The 20,422-nt window shown below is 40.7% G+C and overlaps 1 protein-coding gene across 1 annotated transcript in view; it reads right to left on the bottom strand.

The window, feature by feature from the left end:
* Positions 1-20,422, bottom strand: part of GHDC (GH3 domain containing) — a 390,939-nt gene that overhangs the window by 202,139 nt on the left and 168,378 nt on the right. The window contains exon 5 of the mRNA XM_053699058.1: positions 2,590-2,779. Within this exon, the coding sequence (XP_053555033.1) occupies positions 2,590-2,779 (190 nt within the window). The remainder of the gene's footprint in view (positions 1-2,589; positions 2,780-20,422) is intronic.

Below are 20,422 nucleotides of genomic sequence, written 5' to 3' on the forward strand. Positions count from 1 at the left end.
CCACTACGGATTCATCACTGGACACAGAATCTGAAATCAAAATAGTCTCAGTATCAGAATCATCCGTAAATGAATCTGAAATTAACACAGTCTCAGCATCAGAATCCTCCATAACTGGATAGAGGATATGTAAATATGGACTTAATTAGTAAAAAAAAAATGGCACCTGACACCCACAGTGGCTGGGGCACTCACCACCTCCTATGACCAGAATCCTGTGGACTAGAAAATTTCCTTCGCCACGCGGTCGGGAATGTGGAAATGGAAAAAACGGAACGTAGCCACGCCTGAACACAAGGTAAACCGTACAGTCCAAAAAAAGTGCGCCCAACCAAAAGGCTGTGTCACTTCCAAAGGCCTAAATGTTCCAACCACAAGCCCAGTAAACATCACACATAAGCAGGTTGAATCACATTAACATGATTATAACCCCCCCCCCCTGTTCAATAACCCCCCTCAGGAGATATTAACCCTCAATTCCAAGATACTAAAAGAGACTCATTGAGACCCTTCTGTATAAGTTATGATGAATAAAGTAAAATGAAACGATCTTACCAGAATCTACGCCGTGGAACAGGAACACGGCCCTTCAAGTGTGACGTATAGTAGCATCGCCTCCGCCATGGACTTGAGAGAAGAAAGCAGGCAGCGAAGCGAAGTTCGACAACGTTGATTGCTTGAGGAGCTGTTAATATGAGTCGGGATAGTTTTGCATAAAGAAACTCTCTGCATATCCGGACTCTAACTTTCATCCAAGCCCTCACTGAGAGACTGTCAGGACTACTTAAAACTCCTGTCCCATGACGAAGAGTACTACCCTCCATAAGAGACAAAAACAAAAATTAAAAATGTTAACACTTCTCTGCCATCCTCTTGGGACGAAAGGTAAAGAATGACTGGGGGATGAGGGGAGTGGGAGGAGTATTTAAGCCTTTTGCTTGGGTGTCATTGCCTTCGCCGGGTGACCAGGTTCTTATTTTCCCAAAAGTAATGAATGCAGCTGTGGACGCTTTCCATTTAAGAAGAAAATAATAACATTTAATCTGACGTGTAAAGTGATACAAAATAGAAAGCACAAAGTGTAAATGCAGCAGAACTGTCATGTTATTTAGTGCTATATTGCACTGGGCTTCTCTCTCCTTCACATGCAGAAATGCAGGGAGCATCCCTTAGAGAAGCAAAGCAAAACCTGCCTTTTTAATATTTCACTAGGAATCTCGCAGTGCTGGAGGATCATTTTAGAATATCTCACCTGAGTGGAGAGGTTTTGAACATCAGGGCCAGTGGGAGGAGCAGTGTGCATTCACTGATCTGTGATTTGGTTGCCTTCTTCAATGCACAATACAGAGAAAGAGCTGTACAGATTTTTCAGTGGCTGCATGTCTCTATATTATTCCCAAGTGTTTTTTTTTTAATATTTGTTCTGTGACATTTAAACTGTGTTAAAAAATGGAAATATGTAAAGCTTCTGCTTTTTATTGTGTGAGATAATCTAAAGTGTAAGAAAGGTAGAGCTGTCAAAAAGCCAGTAACATCACTGATCTATGAAAGCAGTTTCTATCACATGATGCAACAATAGTGAACTACCAGATGGCGGCGCCTAATGTAAAGATGCAGAGCTTTGCCAACTGGCTTCTGTAAGGGGTTAAATAAGAGTAAAGATTTAAAGAGAGCTGGAGGTACAGAAGGAAAAACATTTGCATGGTGAGTAGTAACCGTCCAACTGTAGTTGTATCCAGCAGTTTAATGTCCCTTTAAACAAACTCTTCTATATAAATTCTATTAAAAGCATTGAAAAATGGAAAGAGGCCGACTTATTTAGTTAAATCTATACTAAGGTGTGGAATAAACTCTCAAAGAGCAGTAAACAGGTGTTTCGGAGTTCAGTATTTCACCCTCAAATTCAAATTGCACTTTTTTTTAAAGACACAATTAGAAGAAGAAGCTTTAGGAGGCTGTACAAAGTTTCCACCATACATTTGCCCAATACACACAGCACATCTTTCCCAACATTATTAGTGCAGAGGGCCTTTGTTAAATGGATATGAAACAGTGCTCCTAGTAAAAATATATGTTCATTAAAAGTAAACATAAATAGAATCAAATTGTGTTAAAAACAACTTACTTGTTTTCTTGGAAAATGAGCACTTAGAACTCCTAAGTGTAGTCACTGAGCATGTAGCCTATTGTAATATAAGGGAGCTGACATGCTTAAGTTGCATTCTGCCTCTTCTAAGAATGGGCAAGAAACTGACTTCCTGTTTCTCTAACATTCACTTAACAGTAAGCAAGCTCAGGTTACACTAGAAGATTTAGGACATCATGCAATACATGCCTTCCTGTAAAGACCCTAGCCCCCTTGTGTGGCTGTGTCAGAAAGTAATGGACCTTGCCCATCATGCCAAGGTGAGATCTCCTACTACAGATCTCATGCACTATACAAAATATTCTCAGTGGTATTATTTCTACCCATCTATAAGGTATATCTTGTATATAATAACATATAAGCTATGCTGTCTTGCTTTTTTTTTTCTTTCCTACATGGCTTATTTTTGCTACATAACCTTAACAATATGAGTGTGTACTCACCTAATGAATCCATCATTGTTTGTTATAACCAACTCATAGGCTTCACCCTCAATCACATCTTTCAGTAAAAATGTCTCTTGCTTTTCATCTTCTTTGGCTCCTACTGGTATGAACTCAAAGAATACAGAGCGAGGGCACAGCACATAACGGGGTGCTGGATTCTTTGGCCAAAGGTTGACTCCAATAAGCCCTGCAGAGGGAGTTATTAAAGCAATTTTGTAGATGATTATGTAGATGTGAGGGAAGGATTATACAGAAAATGTAAATCAATTACCATTCCTAACCTACTTGGTGAGGGAGAACGTTTTGGCTCCTTATAATATTACCTCTTATCAGGTTTACATGTATACAAGCCAAGCTATACGAAAAAACAACAGAACACAAGAGATAATAAATATACATAATTAAAACAAAATGATGTGGTGGGAGATACCAAAGCATGACATAATAGACCCAGAAAAGTGAGATAAATAAATTTTCCTTACCCTCATTTTACTAGGGATTTCTAGGGTGATGCAATTGTATATTTAATGATTTCATAGAAATAATGTGTAACAAGACTTCCGGTGGGCGGTACATCAAGATGGCAGCAGGGTACTGAAGCTCTGATACACTCTCAGGAAAAATCGTTCTGCAGCCTAATCTAAAGCCATCCACGCTTCTCTTGACATCTTTCTGTGCCCGAGAATTATTGTGGATAGAGAACCAGACATCTTCTCTTCCCCAGAAGGCATATTGAAAGATAATTGGGGGACACAGTCACAGCGTCTTTGGCCCTCCAAGATGGACTCTCTCATTGCTGAACTGAAAGCGACATTCTTACCGCATCTGGAGAATCTCATGAGGTACTGTCAGACACTTCATGAAGAGATCCGTTCCCTTCAGGGACCACACTTACCGTTAACCCTTGACCCTGTACATGGCAATGTGGACACTCAACCTAGCTTGGCACCATCCTTCTGTGGACACAGCATGGCTGGATAGCACAGGGCTTGACTCAGGAAACGGTCCAAGGCAGTTTGTCGACTCCAGTATATCCTCCTTGCTGGAAGATTGCTCCCGCCGTGGATCGGGATTAATGCTGAGGGAGAACTTTCATGCAGCTCATGACATGCACAGCAAGGCAGCGCACATGTGGAAAACAGGAGATTTGAACCTCGCTTGGCGCCATACGGACATTTGGATACCAAATATGAATGGTGACTAAGCGCTAAGATGTGTTCCTCTAGCTGTGCACAAAAGGCTTCCTAACTAGCCCTGAGATAACAATGAATATGTGAGAAGTGTGTACAGCGCCTATGGCCAAGGAATTGGATGTAACTGTCTGTTTAGGACAGTGACATTGTGTTTATATTGCACAAAAATGTCTGATAATACACATAAATAAAATTGACAATTTATTAACAAGAAATAATAAAATATTATTAAAACTATTCATGGATCCATGATGCTAAAAATAAATTTAAAATCTAAGCATACGTCTGGTAGTACAATAGGGTCTGGCACAAAAGGACCCCTATCAGGATGAATGCAAGGTGTCACTTATTATTGACAACAATGTAAAAATGTAAAACAGTGGAATAATCAAAGTAAATGTACAATCCAATGATAAGAACAATTGAATGATGAAAGTAAATGTATAATCCAATGATAAGGATAAATGGTTGAAACAAATCCCAATGAGTCTACAGAGATGGTTATAAGTTGATAAACAATGTTGTATTGGTGAAATGGTATGGATGTGAAGATGAAAAAATATGATGAAAAATATGCAAAAAATTCAACAAATTCGTAGAACTGTGCACGTGCACCACAAAATTATTTAAAATGGTGATGAGAAAAATACAATGGTGAGAAAAATATATATATATGTAAAAATATATAAAAATTGTATATTTGGATACCGCAAGACTGTCACAGCCTAATATCGATCCGGAGTTCCATGGCGCAGGTTACCAGCATGGGTTGTCGGAAGAGGGGGGACAACCTAATACGTACTTTCAAAGCTCAGCCTCAGCGTGGTCGAGTGGGAGTGTGATGAATTATGTCTACTGCTCTTACAATCTGCAGCATGGCGCTAAGGAGTTACGTCCTCATCCCTTTTCTATGCAGCGGATAGATGTCTGTGCTGTAGTTACCTATTTTATTTTATCTTTGTTTATGTACATGCCGCCTAGTTTACACTCAACTGTAAAATATCCTGCATCTTTGATCAACCGCATATATTTGTTTAACTCCAACCAGTATATAACTGTGTGTTGTTGTTGCATATATGTTTTAGTTTTACTATTGTTATTATTTTTAAATTTTTTATTATTTGCTTCCCAATGGCTAATGTATGTAAGGCAACAGGAGACTTGTAATCACGCACACCCGCAATACTATATTTACTACAGGCAGAATCAGCCGACCAACATGTATTTCTGCAGACTAGAGGTTTCTATTTTAGTGTCTATAGGTTATGGTGCTCTGTCAGCCACCCGGTGGTAGCGAGTGGGAGGGAGAGTTTCATCTGTTTCCAAAATGCAGTTTTTTCTCACTCTGATGTTCTGACTCTCTTAGATATTAATAGATTCTGCCAGTTATTCTCAATAAGTCCCATCACCCTGTTAACATTTTAATATGGTTAACTCATATGTGGCCTGGTTATCCCCAATAACGTGGTCTCTTATCTTTAGGCATATCTTGGAAATCAAATGTCTTTACAAGTGCCCATTTAAACACTAATTCAAATAGGTTATTTCATGCTAAATAAATTGGGCTCTCACATGTCATACAAAGTTATATCTCCTCAGTTAACTGCTAGAACACTATTTATTAAAGTCACACTACCGGGTAGTATAGTTCATTAATACCCCTTCGATAGCACTCATACTAACTCAGTGTCGACAGGTTCATTGTTCAGTTAAACGCAGGGGTGTCCAAACTTTGCTCTCCAGAGGTTTTGGAACTACATTTCCGATGATGCTCAGCCAGCATTTTATCTAGCTGAGCATCATGGGAAATGTAGTTCCAAAACCTCTGGAGAGCAAAGTTTGGACACCCCTGAGTTAAAGGCATAAGGTTGTTTATCTTGCAATACCGGGTGGCATATATATTGTCCTTTTCCTATATACATAATTGGGATGTCATACCTCTGAAATTGGGAAGGTGTTTAGTTTGTATATTTTTGTTTGGTTAAGGTGTTTTGTTTATTATAAAAAATAAAATAATAAGGCACACGGGTTGTACATGCACTGATATCTGACTGACTTCCTAAGGCTCTTCTTACAAGAACTTCTCTATTTTGGGTATTAGCAACGGGCTATGGTGATTGGTGTACATAGAGCATAGAAAGACAGTCTGCAGCCTTATTTGAAGCCCACGGCAACAACTGTACAGTGGCTACTGATATATGTAATGCTTATTTCAAAATCACATTGTGAATTGTCTATAATTTTGATCTGTATACGCACACCATTGTCAAATTGTACTTGTGTTTCTTTAATAATAATTAAAAAAAAAAGAAATAATGTGTAACAAAGTGATTGCTATTTTAAATAAAGTCTAACAAATTCATGGACTTCTCCCTCCTCCACACACATAATCATTTTGAACAATATATGTCCAGTTAGACTTCTCAGAAAACACCTAGGGCCAGATTACGAGTGGAGCAGCAACTATCGCTCCCATTTACGCGTTAACTCTGCAAGAATTAAGCTTTTTGCACGCGTCAAGTAGCGCTCGTATTACAAGTTAAACGTTTTCACTTGCGCACTAACCCTATGCAAGCAAAAAGCTGAACTTACATATTCTACCAGACATAAATGGAGCACAAAAAGTGGGCAGGGGAGAAACTAACACCCTATTCGCACGCAGATCACATTCCAATGTTCTTCACATAGCATAATATGTTCTATTCATTCATTTTTCTATGTATCTAATGTTTTTTTAAAAAAAAATATAGATCTATACCTATATTATATATATATATATATATATATATATATATATATATATATATATATATATATATATATATATATATCTCAAATGTAGAAATGACTGCAGCACTCCAGTTGTATTTTAATAATTTTAATTACAAGCAGTGAACATACAGGTGACGTTTCGGGCTTGTGCCCTTTCTCAAGCCTCATATATATCAAGTTTTTTTTGGTCTTCGTAAAAAGTAACTTTTATTTCTGGTATTCAATATCAATATTTTTTTATGAGACTTTGAATTTTGGATAAAGTGCACCCTGGCAGTTGCATAAATTTGTAAGACTGTGCTTATCCTTCTTTGTGGATTTTTTATATATATTTGAATATATATTTAAAAATACATAGAACATATTGTCCTATGTGTAGAACATAGGAATGTGAAACATTTACAGTACAAACACAGTTAAACACTTTATTAAATATTAACATTGCATAAAAATGTTTTTACATGTTTTCAGCTACTTAACTGTTAAGGGCTCTAATGCATTTATATATGTCTACATATGTATTTATGTGTTTATATACGTATATATTTGTGTAAATACATAAATACATATATGTACACACATATAAACACACACACACATATATAGATAGATAGACAGATAGATAGACAGATAGATATCAGATACACATATACATCTTTAGATATGTATATGTATGTGTCTCTATGTTAAAGCCTTTTGTCTGCCTTTTTTTTCTAACACCTAAGACTTATCTTTGATAACTTTTGTGTGCAATATTTTTTTAAATAATTTTAATTAGATGGTGTTATTATGAGTGTAACTGTACTTTTAAATATATTTATGATGTGTTTTGTGACACTTTTTTGTTTTGCATTGTTCAACTGGGTCTTAAGAAAAAAAGAATCCATATGGACATGTCATTTTTCTAGCAGAACATAAAGTGATTCTAGTATACAGGTATGCCACGCTCATACAGCAGGTTAGGGAACGGAGGAGCTATTCCAATCAGCCAATAGAATGCGAACTTAATCCTATTGGTTGACTGGATCAGCCAATAGGATGAAAGCTCAATCCTATTGGCTGATTGCAACAGCCAATAGGATTTCCCCCCCTTAAAGGGATAGTAAACCCAAAAACTTTTTAAATCTTTATTAAAACTTCATTATGTATGTGAAATATTTCAAATAAGTACCTGTTAATTTTTTTCACTCGTTTTCGAATTATTCTTCATCAAATATCTTTAATAGTAACGCATGCGCATTTTGGCCCCTCAGTCCTAGCGTGACCATCACTATTCTGGCACAGGAAGCAGGGCGGACTTCATGATAGTGACGTCAACGTTGGTGGGAGTGGCGCACCAGAGCGCTGAAGATTCACGGAACACAAGTATGAGGAATCATCTGTGTTACTTTGCTAGAGGTAAGTATAATAAGTACCCCTAGGCTAACGAGCAAGTTGATTTGATCTTAGTAAAAGGATGTTAACCCCTAGACTAACTATCATTTTTTTAACCTCTAGAAAAATGAGCATGTTTTTTTCTTATGATAAGGCAGTGACTTATGATAAGAGTGACTAACCAGCAATTATTTTTAACCCCTAGACTAACGAGCAAGTTGTTTTGTTCTTACAACACTCAGATTAATCGCAGGAGCTGCAAAGATTAAAAGCAATAGCAAATTCGGATGCGACTAAAGTTAATTATTAACATCTGAATTTGCTATTGCTTTTAATCTTTGCAGCTCCTGCGATTAATCTGAGTGTTGTAAGAACAAAACAACTTGCTCGTTAGTCTAGGGGTTAAAAATAATTGCTGGTTAGTCACTCTTATCATAAGTCACTGCCTTATCATAAGAAAAAAACATGCTCGTTTTTCTAGGGGTTATAAAAATGATAGTTAGTCTAGGGGTAACGTCCTTTTACTAAGATCAAATCAACTTGCTCGTTAGCCTAGGGGTACTTATTATACTTACCTCTAGCAAAGTAACAGATGATTCCTCATGCTTGTGTTCCGTGAATCTTCAGAGCTCTGGTGCGCCAGTCCCACCAACGTTGATGTCACTATCATGAAGTCCGCCCTGCTTCTTGTGCCAGAATAGTGATGGTCACGCTAGGACTGAGGGGCCAAAATGCACATGCCTTACTATTAAAATAATTATATGCGCATGCAGACCGCCATGATGTTTCTACCTAGGTAGAACATCATTATAGGGTCCACATAATGTGATAAAAATGGGCTTGGCAATATAAAGATATTTGATGAAGAATAACTAGAAAACGAGTGAAAACATTTAACAGGTACTTATTTGAAATATTTCACATACATAATGAAGTTTTAATAAAGATTTAAAAAGTTTTTGGGTTTACTATCCCTTTAATTCCTATTAGCTGATAGTATTCTATCAGCCAATCGGAATGTAAGGGATGCAATCTTGGATGACGTCATTTAAAGGGAAACTTTATTCTTCAGCAACCATCGTAAGAAGAGGATGCGCCGCGCCGAATGTCTTGAAGATGGACCCGCTCCGCGCAGGATGGATGAAGATAGAAGATGCTGTCTGGATGAAGACTTCTGCCCGATTGGATGAAGACTTCTGCCGGCTTCGAGAGGGACTTCTGCCCGCTTGGATGAAGACTTCTGCTGTCTGGATGAGGATGGATGTCCGGTCTTCAAAAACTGTAAGTGGATCGTCGGGGGTTAGTGTTAGTGGGTTTTATTTTTAGCTTAGGGTTTTGGGCAATGTAAAAGAGCTAAATGCCCTTTTAAGGGCAATGCCCATCCAAATGCCCTTTTCAGGGCAATGGGGAGCTTAGGTTTATTTAGATAGGGTTTTATTTGGGAGGGTTTGGTTGTGTGGGTGGTGGGTTTTTACTGTTGGGGGGTTATTTAAAAAAAAATTACAGGTAAAAGAGCTGATTTCTTTGGGGCAATGCCCCGCAAAAGGCCCTTTTAAGGGCCATTGGCAGTTTAGTGTAGGCTAGGTGTTTTTTTTTATTTTGAGGGGACTTTTTTATTTTGATAGGGCTATTAGATTAGGAGTAATTTGTTTTTATTTTTGATAATTTCTTTTTTTATTTTTTGTAATTTAGTGTTTATTTTTTTTGTAATTTAGATAAAAACCTAAGATAGCTACAATGTAACTATTAGTAATATTGTAGCTAGCTTAGGTTTTATTTTATAGGTAAGTATTTAGTTTTAAATAGGAATTATTTAGGTAATAATAGTAGGTTTTATTTAGATTTATTTTAATTATATTTAAGTTAGGGGGTGTTAGGGTTAGGTTTAGGGGTTAATAGGTTTATTATATCGGCGGAGTGGGCGGACAGCAGATTATGGGTTAATTATATTTAAATAGTGTTTTTGATGTGGGATGGCAGCGGTTTAGGGGTTAATATTTTTATTATAGTGGTGACAATGTCGGGGAGCGGCGGAATAATGGTTAATACATTTTTTTAAGTGGCGGCGATATCCAGAGCGGCAGATTAGGGGTTAATAATTTTATTATAGTGTTTGTGATGTGAGAGGGCGTCGGTTTAGGGGTTAATAGGTAGTTTATGGGTGCTAGTGTACTTTGTGACAGTTTAGTTATGACTTTTATGTTACAGCTTTGTACGTAAAACTCATAACTAATGACTTTAGATGGCGGTACGGATTTTAGGCTGTACCGCTCACTTTTTGGCCTCACAGCAAAACTTGTAATACCGGCGCTATGGAAGTCCCATTGAAAAAGGACTTTTTTAAAAGTGCGGTACTGACGTTGTGTGACGGCCAAAAAAGTGTGCGGTACACCTATTCTGATAGCAGCGGTAGGAAAAAAGTATCATTATGGGCCATAATGATGCTTTTTCACTCATAACGGCGAACTCATAATCTGGCTGAGTGAGACCTATAGGGCAAAAATATTTACAGTATTACGTTAGGGTTTGAAAGACAAATTTATACATGTTTAGCCACATGTTTAACCCATTTTACAATACAAAACAATTACGCTTTGTATTTTGTACTTATATATACAAATGTCTATGTGTTATTTGCACATCCAGTGTGCTTGGTTTAGGATTTACGCTGTGCATATTTAATACGATTTATTCCTGTGTAATTTAAATACAAATTTAAGTTTTTGATAAAAAAAAGATTTTTGGTGAACAATTTTGTTATGATTTTTGATGCAATACAATTATTTCCAGTGTATTTTTGTATGAATAGTTCAATAACCCGTTTTGTAGGATTTTTTTAAATTACAGTTTTCATTGTGCACTTTAGTAATGTATGTATCTCCTTCTCATACTAAAATGCAGTATACGCCCCTAAGCAAGACACCCTGTTTTCTGGGTAAAATAACAAAATTTATGCTTACCTGATACATTTCTTTCTTTCCGGATATGGTGAGTCCATGGCTTGAGTAATTACTGTTGGGAATATCACTCCTGGCCAGCAGGAGGAGGCAAAGAGCACCACAGTTAAACTGCTAAGTATCGACCGAAGAGAAATGGAGAAAAACATAAATTATGCTTACCTGATAATTTAATTTACATCTGTACGAGGAGAGTCCACGGCTTCATTCATCACTTCATTCATTCATACAGAAACTGGCCACCAGGAGGAGACAAAGACACCCCAGCCAAAGGCGTAAATACCTCCCCCACTCCCCTCATCCCCCAGTCATTCTGCAGAGGGAAAAAGGAACAGTAGGAGAAATATCAGGGTATAAATTGTGTCAGAAGAAATATAAAAGAAATTTAGGTCCGCCCAACGGAGAACTGGGCGGGAGCCATGGACTCTCCTTGTACAGATGGAAATGAAATTATCAGGTAAGCATAATTTATGTTTTCCATCTTAATATGAGAAGAGTCCACGGCTTCATTCATCACTTGTGGGAAACAAATACCCAAGCTCTAGAGGACACTGAATGAAAAGAGGAGGGTAAAAAGAAAAAAGGCGGGCCATAGTCTGAGGGCACCACAGCCCACAAAACCTTTCTCCCAAACGCTGCTTCAGCCAAAGCAAAAATGTCATATTTGTAAAACTTTGAAAAAGTATGTAACGAGGACCAGGTAGTCACCTTACAAATCTGTTCCATAGAGGCCTCATTCTTGAAGACCCAAGAAGAAGCCACAGCTCTAGTGGAGTGAGCCATAATCCTCTGAAGAGGCTTATGTCCCGCTGTCTCATAAGCAAGAAGAAAGGGAAGTGGAAGAAGCCTTCTGCCCTTTGCGCTTCCCCGAATAGACAACAAACAATGCTGAAGTCTGTCTGAAATCCTTCGTAGCCTGAAGATAAAATTTCAAAGCTCGAACCACATACAAGTTATGAAATTCCTTCGAAGAAGAAGGGTTAGGACACAAGGAAGGAACTACAATCTCCTGATAAATGCTGAGATCAGACACAACCTTAGGGAGAAATCCCAACCCAGTGTGAAGGACAGCCTTATCGGCATGAAAATCCAGGTAAGGAGGCTCACATTGAAAGGCCGCCAACTCAGAGTCTCTGCGTGCCGAAGCAATAGCCAGTAGAAAAAGAACCTTCCAAGACAGTATCTTAATGTCAAGAGAATGCATAGGCTCAGAGCCCTCTGCAAAACCCTAAGGAGGGCAGAATGTTGAAATACAGGCCTGATCCTGGATAGAGCTTGAACAAAAGACTGTATATCAGGAAGCTGAGCAAGCTTTTTGTGTAGCAAAACAGATACAACCGAAATCTGTCCCTTTAAGGAACTGGCGGCAAGTCCCTTCTCCAAACCGTTCTGGAGGAAGGAAAGCATCCTGGATACTCTGACCTTATGTCAGGAATATCCACAAGTCTCACACCAGAGTAAGTAGGTCCTCCACACCTTATGATGGATGCGTCGGGTGACCGGCTTCCTGGCTTGAATGAGAGTATCAACCACACTCTCAGAAAACCCTCTCCTGGCTAAGACTAAGTGTTCAATCTCCATGCAGTCAGCCTCAGAGAATCTAGATTTTGATGCACAAAGGGGCCCTGTACCCGCAGATCCCTGCGACAGGGCAACCTCCATGGAGGAGACGATGACATCCCCACCAGATATACAAACAACATCCTCCGCGGCCACGATGGAGCAATCAGAATAGTTGATGCTCGCTCCTGCTTGATGCGGGCCACTACTCGAGGTAGAAGTGGTAACGGTGGAAATATGTACACTAGGTTGAATCCCCAAGGCACTGCTAAGGCATCTATCAGTTCTGCCTGGGGATCCCTGGGCCGCGACCCGTAATCTGGGTAGCTTGAAGTTGAGTCTGGACGCCATGAGATCTATCTCCGGAGTCCCCCATCTGTTGCAAATCTCCGCAAACACTTTGGGGTGAAGAGACCTTTCCCCCAGATGAAACGATTGTCTGCTGAGAAAATCCGCTTTCCAGTTGTCAACACCCGGGATGTGGATCGCTGACAGCGAGCAGTTGTGGGTCTCCGCCCACTCTAGAATCCGAGATACTTACCTTATGGCTAGGGAGCTTCTCGTTCCCCCCGATGGTTGATGTAAGCCACCGAGGTAATGTTGTCCGACTGGAATCTGAAAATCTGAACTGGGACGAACCCAGGAGGGGCCAAGCCATCAGAGCGTTGAAGATCGCTCGAAGTTCCAGAATGTTGATCAGAAGAAGCGACTCCTCCCGATTCCACCTGCCCTGTGCCTTCCTGGCACCCCAAACAGCTCCCCATTCTGAGAGGCTTGCGTCCGTAGTCACAATCTTCCAGGATGGACTCAGGAAGGATATCCCCTGGGACAACTGATCTGGATGGAGCCACCAAGAGAGGGATTCCCTCGACTGGTTGTCCAGAGATATCTGTTGGAATAGATCTGAGTGATCGCCGTTCCATTGCCTCAGCATACACAACTGAAGAGGTCATAGATGGAACCTGGCAAATGGAATGACATCTATACTGGATACCATGAGCCCAATCACCTCCATACACCGTACCACAGATGGCCTTGAGGAGGTCTGAAGGGCAACACAGCTGGAGGTAACTGGGAACCAGAGAACTCTTTTCTGAGCTTATATTCCATCCATGAGATCGAAGAAGTAGAAGATCTCTCGAATAGTCCTCTGCCAGCCGGCAGGACGGAGCCTGGACCAGGATATCGTTCAAATAACGTGCTACAGCAATACCTCTGGATCTCGCCACCGCGAGCAAAGCTCCCAGAACCTTCGTAAAGACTCTTGGAGCAGTAGCCAGACCGAAGGAGAGAGCAACAAACTGGAAGTGCTTGTCCATAAAAGCGAATCTTAGGAACTTGAAGTGATCCTTGTGTATTGACACATGAAGGTAAGCATCCTTCAAGTCTATTGTAGTCATGAACTGACCCTCTTAAACTAAGGGCAGAATAGATCTTATTGTCTCCATCTTGAATGATGGGACCAACAGAAACTTGTTTAAGCACTTTAGGTCTAGGATCGGGCAAAACGTGCCCTCCTTCTTTGGGACCACGAAAAGGTTTGAACAGTACCATAGACCTCTTTCTGCTAGAGGTACTGGTACAATTACTCATAGAGAGAAGAGATCCCTCACGCACTCTAGAAAGGCATCTTGTTTCTCTGGTCTTGACGATAGATTTGACAAGAGGAAACTGCCCCTGGGTGGGTGAGTTTTGAAACCTATTCTGTAATAAGCTCCAGAACCCAAGGATCCTGCACGTCTCTTGTCCAAGCCTCCTCGAAAAGAGATAGTCTATCCCTACGAGATCCAGAGACTGATAAGAGGCCGCACCTTCATGCCGATTTTGTCTCGGCGTCTTGCTTTGCTTGGCTTTATTTCAAGACTGAGATGGTTTCCAAGATCCCTTGGACTGCTCGTGCTTCGCGGCAGGCTGCTGTCGTTGGGACTTGTCCAAACGAAAGGGACGAAAATTAGGACCCTTGACTGTGGATAACAGAGTCCAGGCCTGGACCGAAAAGAACCTTTCCCTTAAATGGAAGGGAAAGTAATTTAGATTTGGATGTCATGTCAGCAGACCGTGAATTTAACCACAGGGCCCTCCGGGCCAGAACAGAAAAGCCTGATGTCTTGGCACTTAGGTGAATAATCTGCATATTTGCATCACAGATAAACAAATTAGCTACCCTCAGGGCCTTAATTCTTTCTTGTATCTCATCGAGGGAAGTCTCCACCTCGATCATCTCTGACAGAGAGTCACACCAATAGGTAGCAGCCCCCGCCACCGCAGCGACCAGCACTGCAGGCTGAAATACGTACCCTGTGTGCTGAAACATCTTTTTTAGCAGGGTGTCTAATTTCTTATCCATGGGTTCCTTAAACGACAAACTATCCTCAAGTGGGATAGTGGTGCGCTTAACGAGTGTGGAGATAGCTCCATCCACCTTAGGGACAGATCTCCACAATTCTAGCAGAGAATCAGGAACCGGGAACAATTTCTTAAACGAAGAAGGGGAGAAATATGAACCAAGTCTCTCCCATTCATTCTTCATAATATTAGCCATCTTTTTGGGAACCGGGGAAGTCTGGGGCACCACCCTGTCCTTATAGACTTTATCTAGCTTAGGAATAGAAGGTTCCTCCATTAACTTAGGTTCCGGAACCTCTAGAGTAGCTAACACCTCTTTTAATAAAAGTGCTCCATCCTAAACCTAAAGTCTGGTTGCTCCGCATCCGGAGGTTTAGAGGCCGCAGATTCCGACCCAGAGAAAGAGTCCTCTGAAGTATAAGAGTCCTCTGCATCAGCGGATAATCTAGACTCAGATACATCCAACGGAGTAGATGATCCCTGGGAAGGATAGCAATGTTTAAGCTTTCACTTGCGTTTAGCAATGCAAGGTAAAGCACTGAAGGCCGCAGACACCGCCATTTGCAACTGATCAGCAAAATCTGGCGGCCACAAGGGGATTAGTAGTGCACTGTGGAGATGCATGTGTAATCGGAGATGCATGTAGAGAACGCAACTCGCGGGACAGAGACCCCTCAGATGTGGACGGCTCAGTGGTACTAAAAATCTTGGTCTTTTTAGATATCACTATTTTATCAAGGCATGTGGAACATTGTTGAGAAGGCGGATATACCATAGCCTCCTCACAATAAACACAGGCATTAGATTTAGGCAAAGAGGGAGTACCCTCTAACACAACAGAGTCCTCCATAGCATGCGTCTTTAATATGGACTTAGAAAAAATAAATGGCAAGTTTAGAAAAAGTGTGCCAAACTAAACAGGCTGCACAGTCATTAAAATAAAGGAAGAACCTAACTGTTCACACATTGCCAGAGCCACATCTCACACATGTCGCAGCAAAAAAACACAATAAAGTAATCATGAATAAATTCCTCCCTGTTCAATAATCCCCTTCTGGAGATATTAACCCTTGATTCTATACAGATAAAAGGAGTCACACTGTGATCCTGTCTTCTTGCGTTATCATTACAGGTATAAAAAAATGAAACAATCTTACCAGAATCTACGCCGTGGAACAGGAACACAGCCTCTCAAGTTTTACAGTGTTGTAGCATTGCTCCTGTCATGGACTTGAGTGATAGAAAGCAGGCAGTGAAACTCGTCAACACTGATTGCTTAAGGAGCTGTGAATATGAGTCTGGATGGATTCGCAGAAAGACGCTTCCTGCATCTCCAGACCCTAACATTCGTCAATGCTCTCACTGAGAGGCTGACAAGACTACTTAAAACTACAGTCCCAATCCGAAGAGTACTACTCTCGATAAGAGACTACTCTGAATCTTCCGACACTTCTCTGCCATCCTCCTGTGACGAAAGGCAAAGAATGACTGGGGAATGAGTAGAGGAGGTATTTACGCCTTTGGCTGGGGTGTCTTTGCCTCCTCCTGGTGGCCATGTTTTGAATTTTCCACAAGTGATGAATGAAGACGTGTACTCTCCTCGTATTAAGATGTAAAAGGAGTAAGTAGAGGTGCCTGAGGTTAAAATCAAAAGAACAACTGTCTTAAAATAAAGGGTGGGGACGTATATCCGGAAATAAATAAATCAGGTAAGCATAAATTTTGTTTTCCTTTCCTAAGATATGGTGAGTCCACGGCTTGAGTAATTACTATTGGGAACCAATACCCAAGCTAGAGGACACGGATAAATAGGGAGGGAAAAGACAGGCAGTCCTAAACAGAAGGCACCACCGCTTGAAGAACCTTTCTCCCAAAAGAAACCTCAGTCGAGACAAAATTTTGAAAAAAAGTATGTAGAGAAGACCAAGTTGCAGCCTTGCAAATTTGTTCCACAGAAGCTTCATTTTTGAAAGCCCAAGAAGAGGAAACAGCTCTTGTGCAATGAGCCATAATTCTCTTGGGAGGCTGCTGTCCAGCAGTCTCATAAACCAAACTAATTATACTTTGTAACCAAAAGTATCAAATTTGCAAAATTTTGAAAAAAAAAGTATGTAGAGAAGACCAAGTTGCAGCCTTGCAAATTTGTTCCACAGAAGCTTCATTTTTGAAAGCCCAAGAAGAGGAAACAGCTCTTGTGCAATGAGCCGTAATTCTCTCGGGAGGCTGCTGCCCAGCAGTCTCATAAGCCAAACTAATTATACTTTGTAACCAAAAAGAAAGAGTAGTAGCAGAAGCTTGCTGACCTTGTTTCCCAGAGAAACAGACAAAGAGGGCAGAGGACTGGCGAAAATCCTTAGTCACCTGTAAGTAGAATTTAAGAGCATGTACAACATCCAAATTGTGTAACAAACGTTCTTTGGAAGAAGAAGGATTAGGACACAGAGAGGGAACAACAATGTCCTTATTGATATTTCTATTAGAAACCACCTTTGGAAGGAAACCTAACTTAGTACGAAGAACTGCCTTATCGGCATGAAAAATAAGATAAGGTGAATCACAAAAGAGAATAGATAGCAACAAGAAACAAAACCTTCCAAGATAACAACTTAATGTCTATTGAATGCAACGGCTCAAATGGAGCCTGCTGTAAAACTTTAAGAACAAGGTTAAGGCTCTAAGGATGAGCAACATACTTAATGACAGGCCTGATTTTGACCAATGCCTGACAAAAAGATTGCACATCTGGCACATCCGCCAAACGTTTATGTAGTAAAACTGATAAAGCAGAAATCTGACTGACAATCCCATCTCCAGGCCTTCCTGAAGAAAAGATACAATTCTAGGAATTCTGATTCTACTCCAAAAGTAGCCCTTGGATTCACACGAATAAAGATATTTACGCCATATCTTATGGTAAATCTTTCTAGTAACAGGCTTGCAAACCTGAATCATGGTCTCAATGACCACGCTTAGACATAATTAAGCGTTCAATCTCCAAGCAGTAAGCTTCAGAGAAACGAGATTTGGATGAAGGAAGGGACCCTGAATCAGGAGGTCCTTCCTCAGAGTTATTCTCCAAGGTGGGAGAGATGACATCTCCACTAGGTCTGCAAACCAGATCCTGTGAGGCAATGCAGGGGCTATTAGAATCACCGACGCCCTCTCCTGTTTGATACGAGCAATGACTCGTGGAAGGAGAGCAAACGGAGGAAACAGGTAAGCCAACCTAAAAATCCAAGGAACCGCCAGAGCATCTATCAGAATGGCCTGCGGATCTCTTGACCTTGAAACGTACCTTGGAAGCTTGGCGTTTTGACGGGACGCCATCAGATCTAACTCCGGCACCCCCCATTTGAGGACTAAGCTGGAAAACACCTCCGGATGGAGTTCCCACTCCCCGGGATGAAAAGTCTGTCTGCTCAGAAAATCCGCTTCCCAGTTGTCTACTCCTGGGCATTGTACATCGCCCTCAACTCCAAGATGTTGTTGGGAAGAGCAGACTCCTCTCGACTTTAAAGGCCCTGAGCTTTTAACAAGTTCCAGACTGCTCCCCAGCCCAGCAGGTTGGGTGCCGTGGTCACGATCACCAAGGAAGGTCTTCAAAAGCATGTGCCCTGAGACAGATGTTCCTGAGAAATCCACCACGGGAGAGAATCCCTTGACAACTGATCTAACTCTATTCTCTGAGATAGATCTTCATTGTCGCCATTCCATTGTCTGAGCATGCACAACTGGAGAGCTCTCAAATGGAATTGAGCAAAAGGAATGATGTACATGGAAGCCACTATCAGACCGATTACCTCCATACATATAGCCACTGAAGGATGAGCAGTAGCCTGAAGAGAGAGGCAAGAGGAAGTGATTTTGTTTTTCCTAACCTCTGTCAGAAAAATCTTCATCAATAGAGAATCTATTATGGTCCCTAAGAACACTACTCTTGTAGCAGGGGAAAGGGAGCTTTTTTCCAGATTCACATTCCATCCGTGGGAACAAAGAAAAGACAACACTATCTCTGTGTGAGATTTTGCTTGTTGAAAAGATGGTGCCTGAACCAATATGTCATCCAGGTAGGGTGCCACAGCAATTCCACAAGAACGGATCAATTCCAAAAGAGCCCCCAGAACCTTTGAAAAAATTCTGGGAGCTGTGGCTAGACCAAATGGAAGTGTCATGAACTGGAATTATTTGTCCAGAAAGGCAAATCTCAGGAATCTGTGATGGTCCCTGTAAATAGGAACATGAAGATACGCATCCTTTAGGTCTATGGTTGTCATGAACCCTCTTGTACTAAAGGAAGAATGGAGCGTACAGTCTCCATCTTGAAGGATGGAACTTTGAGAAACTTGTTTAGACACTTCAAGTCTAGAATGGGACGGAAAGTTCCTTCTTTTTTGGGAACCACAAATAGGTTGGAGTAGAACCCGAGACCCTGTTCCTGCACTGGAACTGGATCTCTCACTCCCAGGGATTAAAAATGTTGTATACATTTCAAGAACGCCTCTCTCTTTATCTGGTCTATAGATAATCTTGAGAGAAGGAAACTGCCTCTGGGAGGAAAAGTCTTGAATTCCAACTTGTAACCCTGGGATACTATGTCCACAGTCCAGGGATCTGAGACATCTCATATCCAGGCTGATTGGGAATCAGCTGCAAGTTTCGATTGTTTCCCCTTGTTCCAAGACTTATTGGGTTTTCAAGAAGACTTGAATTGTTCCTGCTTGGGAGAAGAAGGGGAAGGCTTTCCTCTGAAGTTAGGAAAGGAACAAAAATTACTCTGATGTCCATTAGGCCTATTCTTTTTATCTTGAGGTAGAAAAGACCCTTTTCCACCCGTAATATCAGATATAATTTCTGCCAAACCGGGTCCAAACAAGGTTTTGCCATTGTAAGGAATTGCCAGAAGCTTGAGTTTAGAGGAAACGTCCACAGACCAAAATTTTAACCATAACGACCTGCGGGCTAGGACAGCAAAACTAGAAGTTTTAGCTTCTAGTCTAACAACCTGTAAAATGGCATCTGCAATACAGGAATTGGCCAATTTAAGGGCTTTAATCCTATCTTGAATTTCATCCAAGGAAGTCTCTACTTGAAGAGAATCAGACAAGGCATCAAACCAATAAATGCTGCACTAGTCACGGTGGCAATACACACCGCTGGTTGCCATTGGAGACCTTGATGGACATAAAACTTTTTCAAATAAGCCTCCAGCTTCTTGTCCATCAGATCATTAAAAGAGCAGCTATCCTCAATAGGAATAGTGGTTCTCTTAGCCAGAGTGGAAATGGCCCCTTCAACTTTGGGTACAGTATACACCAAGGGTCTTTAATGGAGTCCTCGACAGGAAATATTTTCCTAAAAATGGAAGACAGGGAAAAAGACACCCCTGGTTTCTCCCATTCCTGTGAGATAATCTCCCTAGCAAAGTCCGACACAGGAAAAACCTCCGAAGTGGAAGGTTCAAAAAAGAAACTATTACGTTTACTAGATTTCTTAGGAGTGATAACGGCAGGGGTATTGGAGTCATCTAAAGCAGCTAAAACCTCTTTTAGCAATACACAAAGGTGTTCAAGCTTAAATCTGAAGGATACCAACTCAGTCTCAGAAGAAGGAATTATACTGTCCGAATCT

The sequence above is a fragment of the Bombina bombina genome, chromosome 1 (genome assembly GCF_027579735.1).
Source record: "Bombina bombina isolate aBomBom1 chromosome 1, aBomBom1.pri, whole genome shotgun sequence".
In the NCBI taxonomy this organism is placed as follows: Eukaryota; Metazoa; Chordata; class Amphibia; order Anura; family Bombinatoridae; genus Bombina; species Bombina bombina.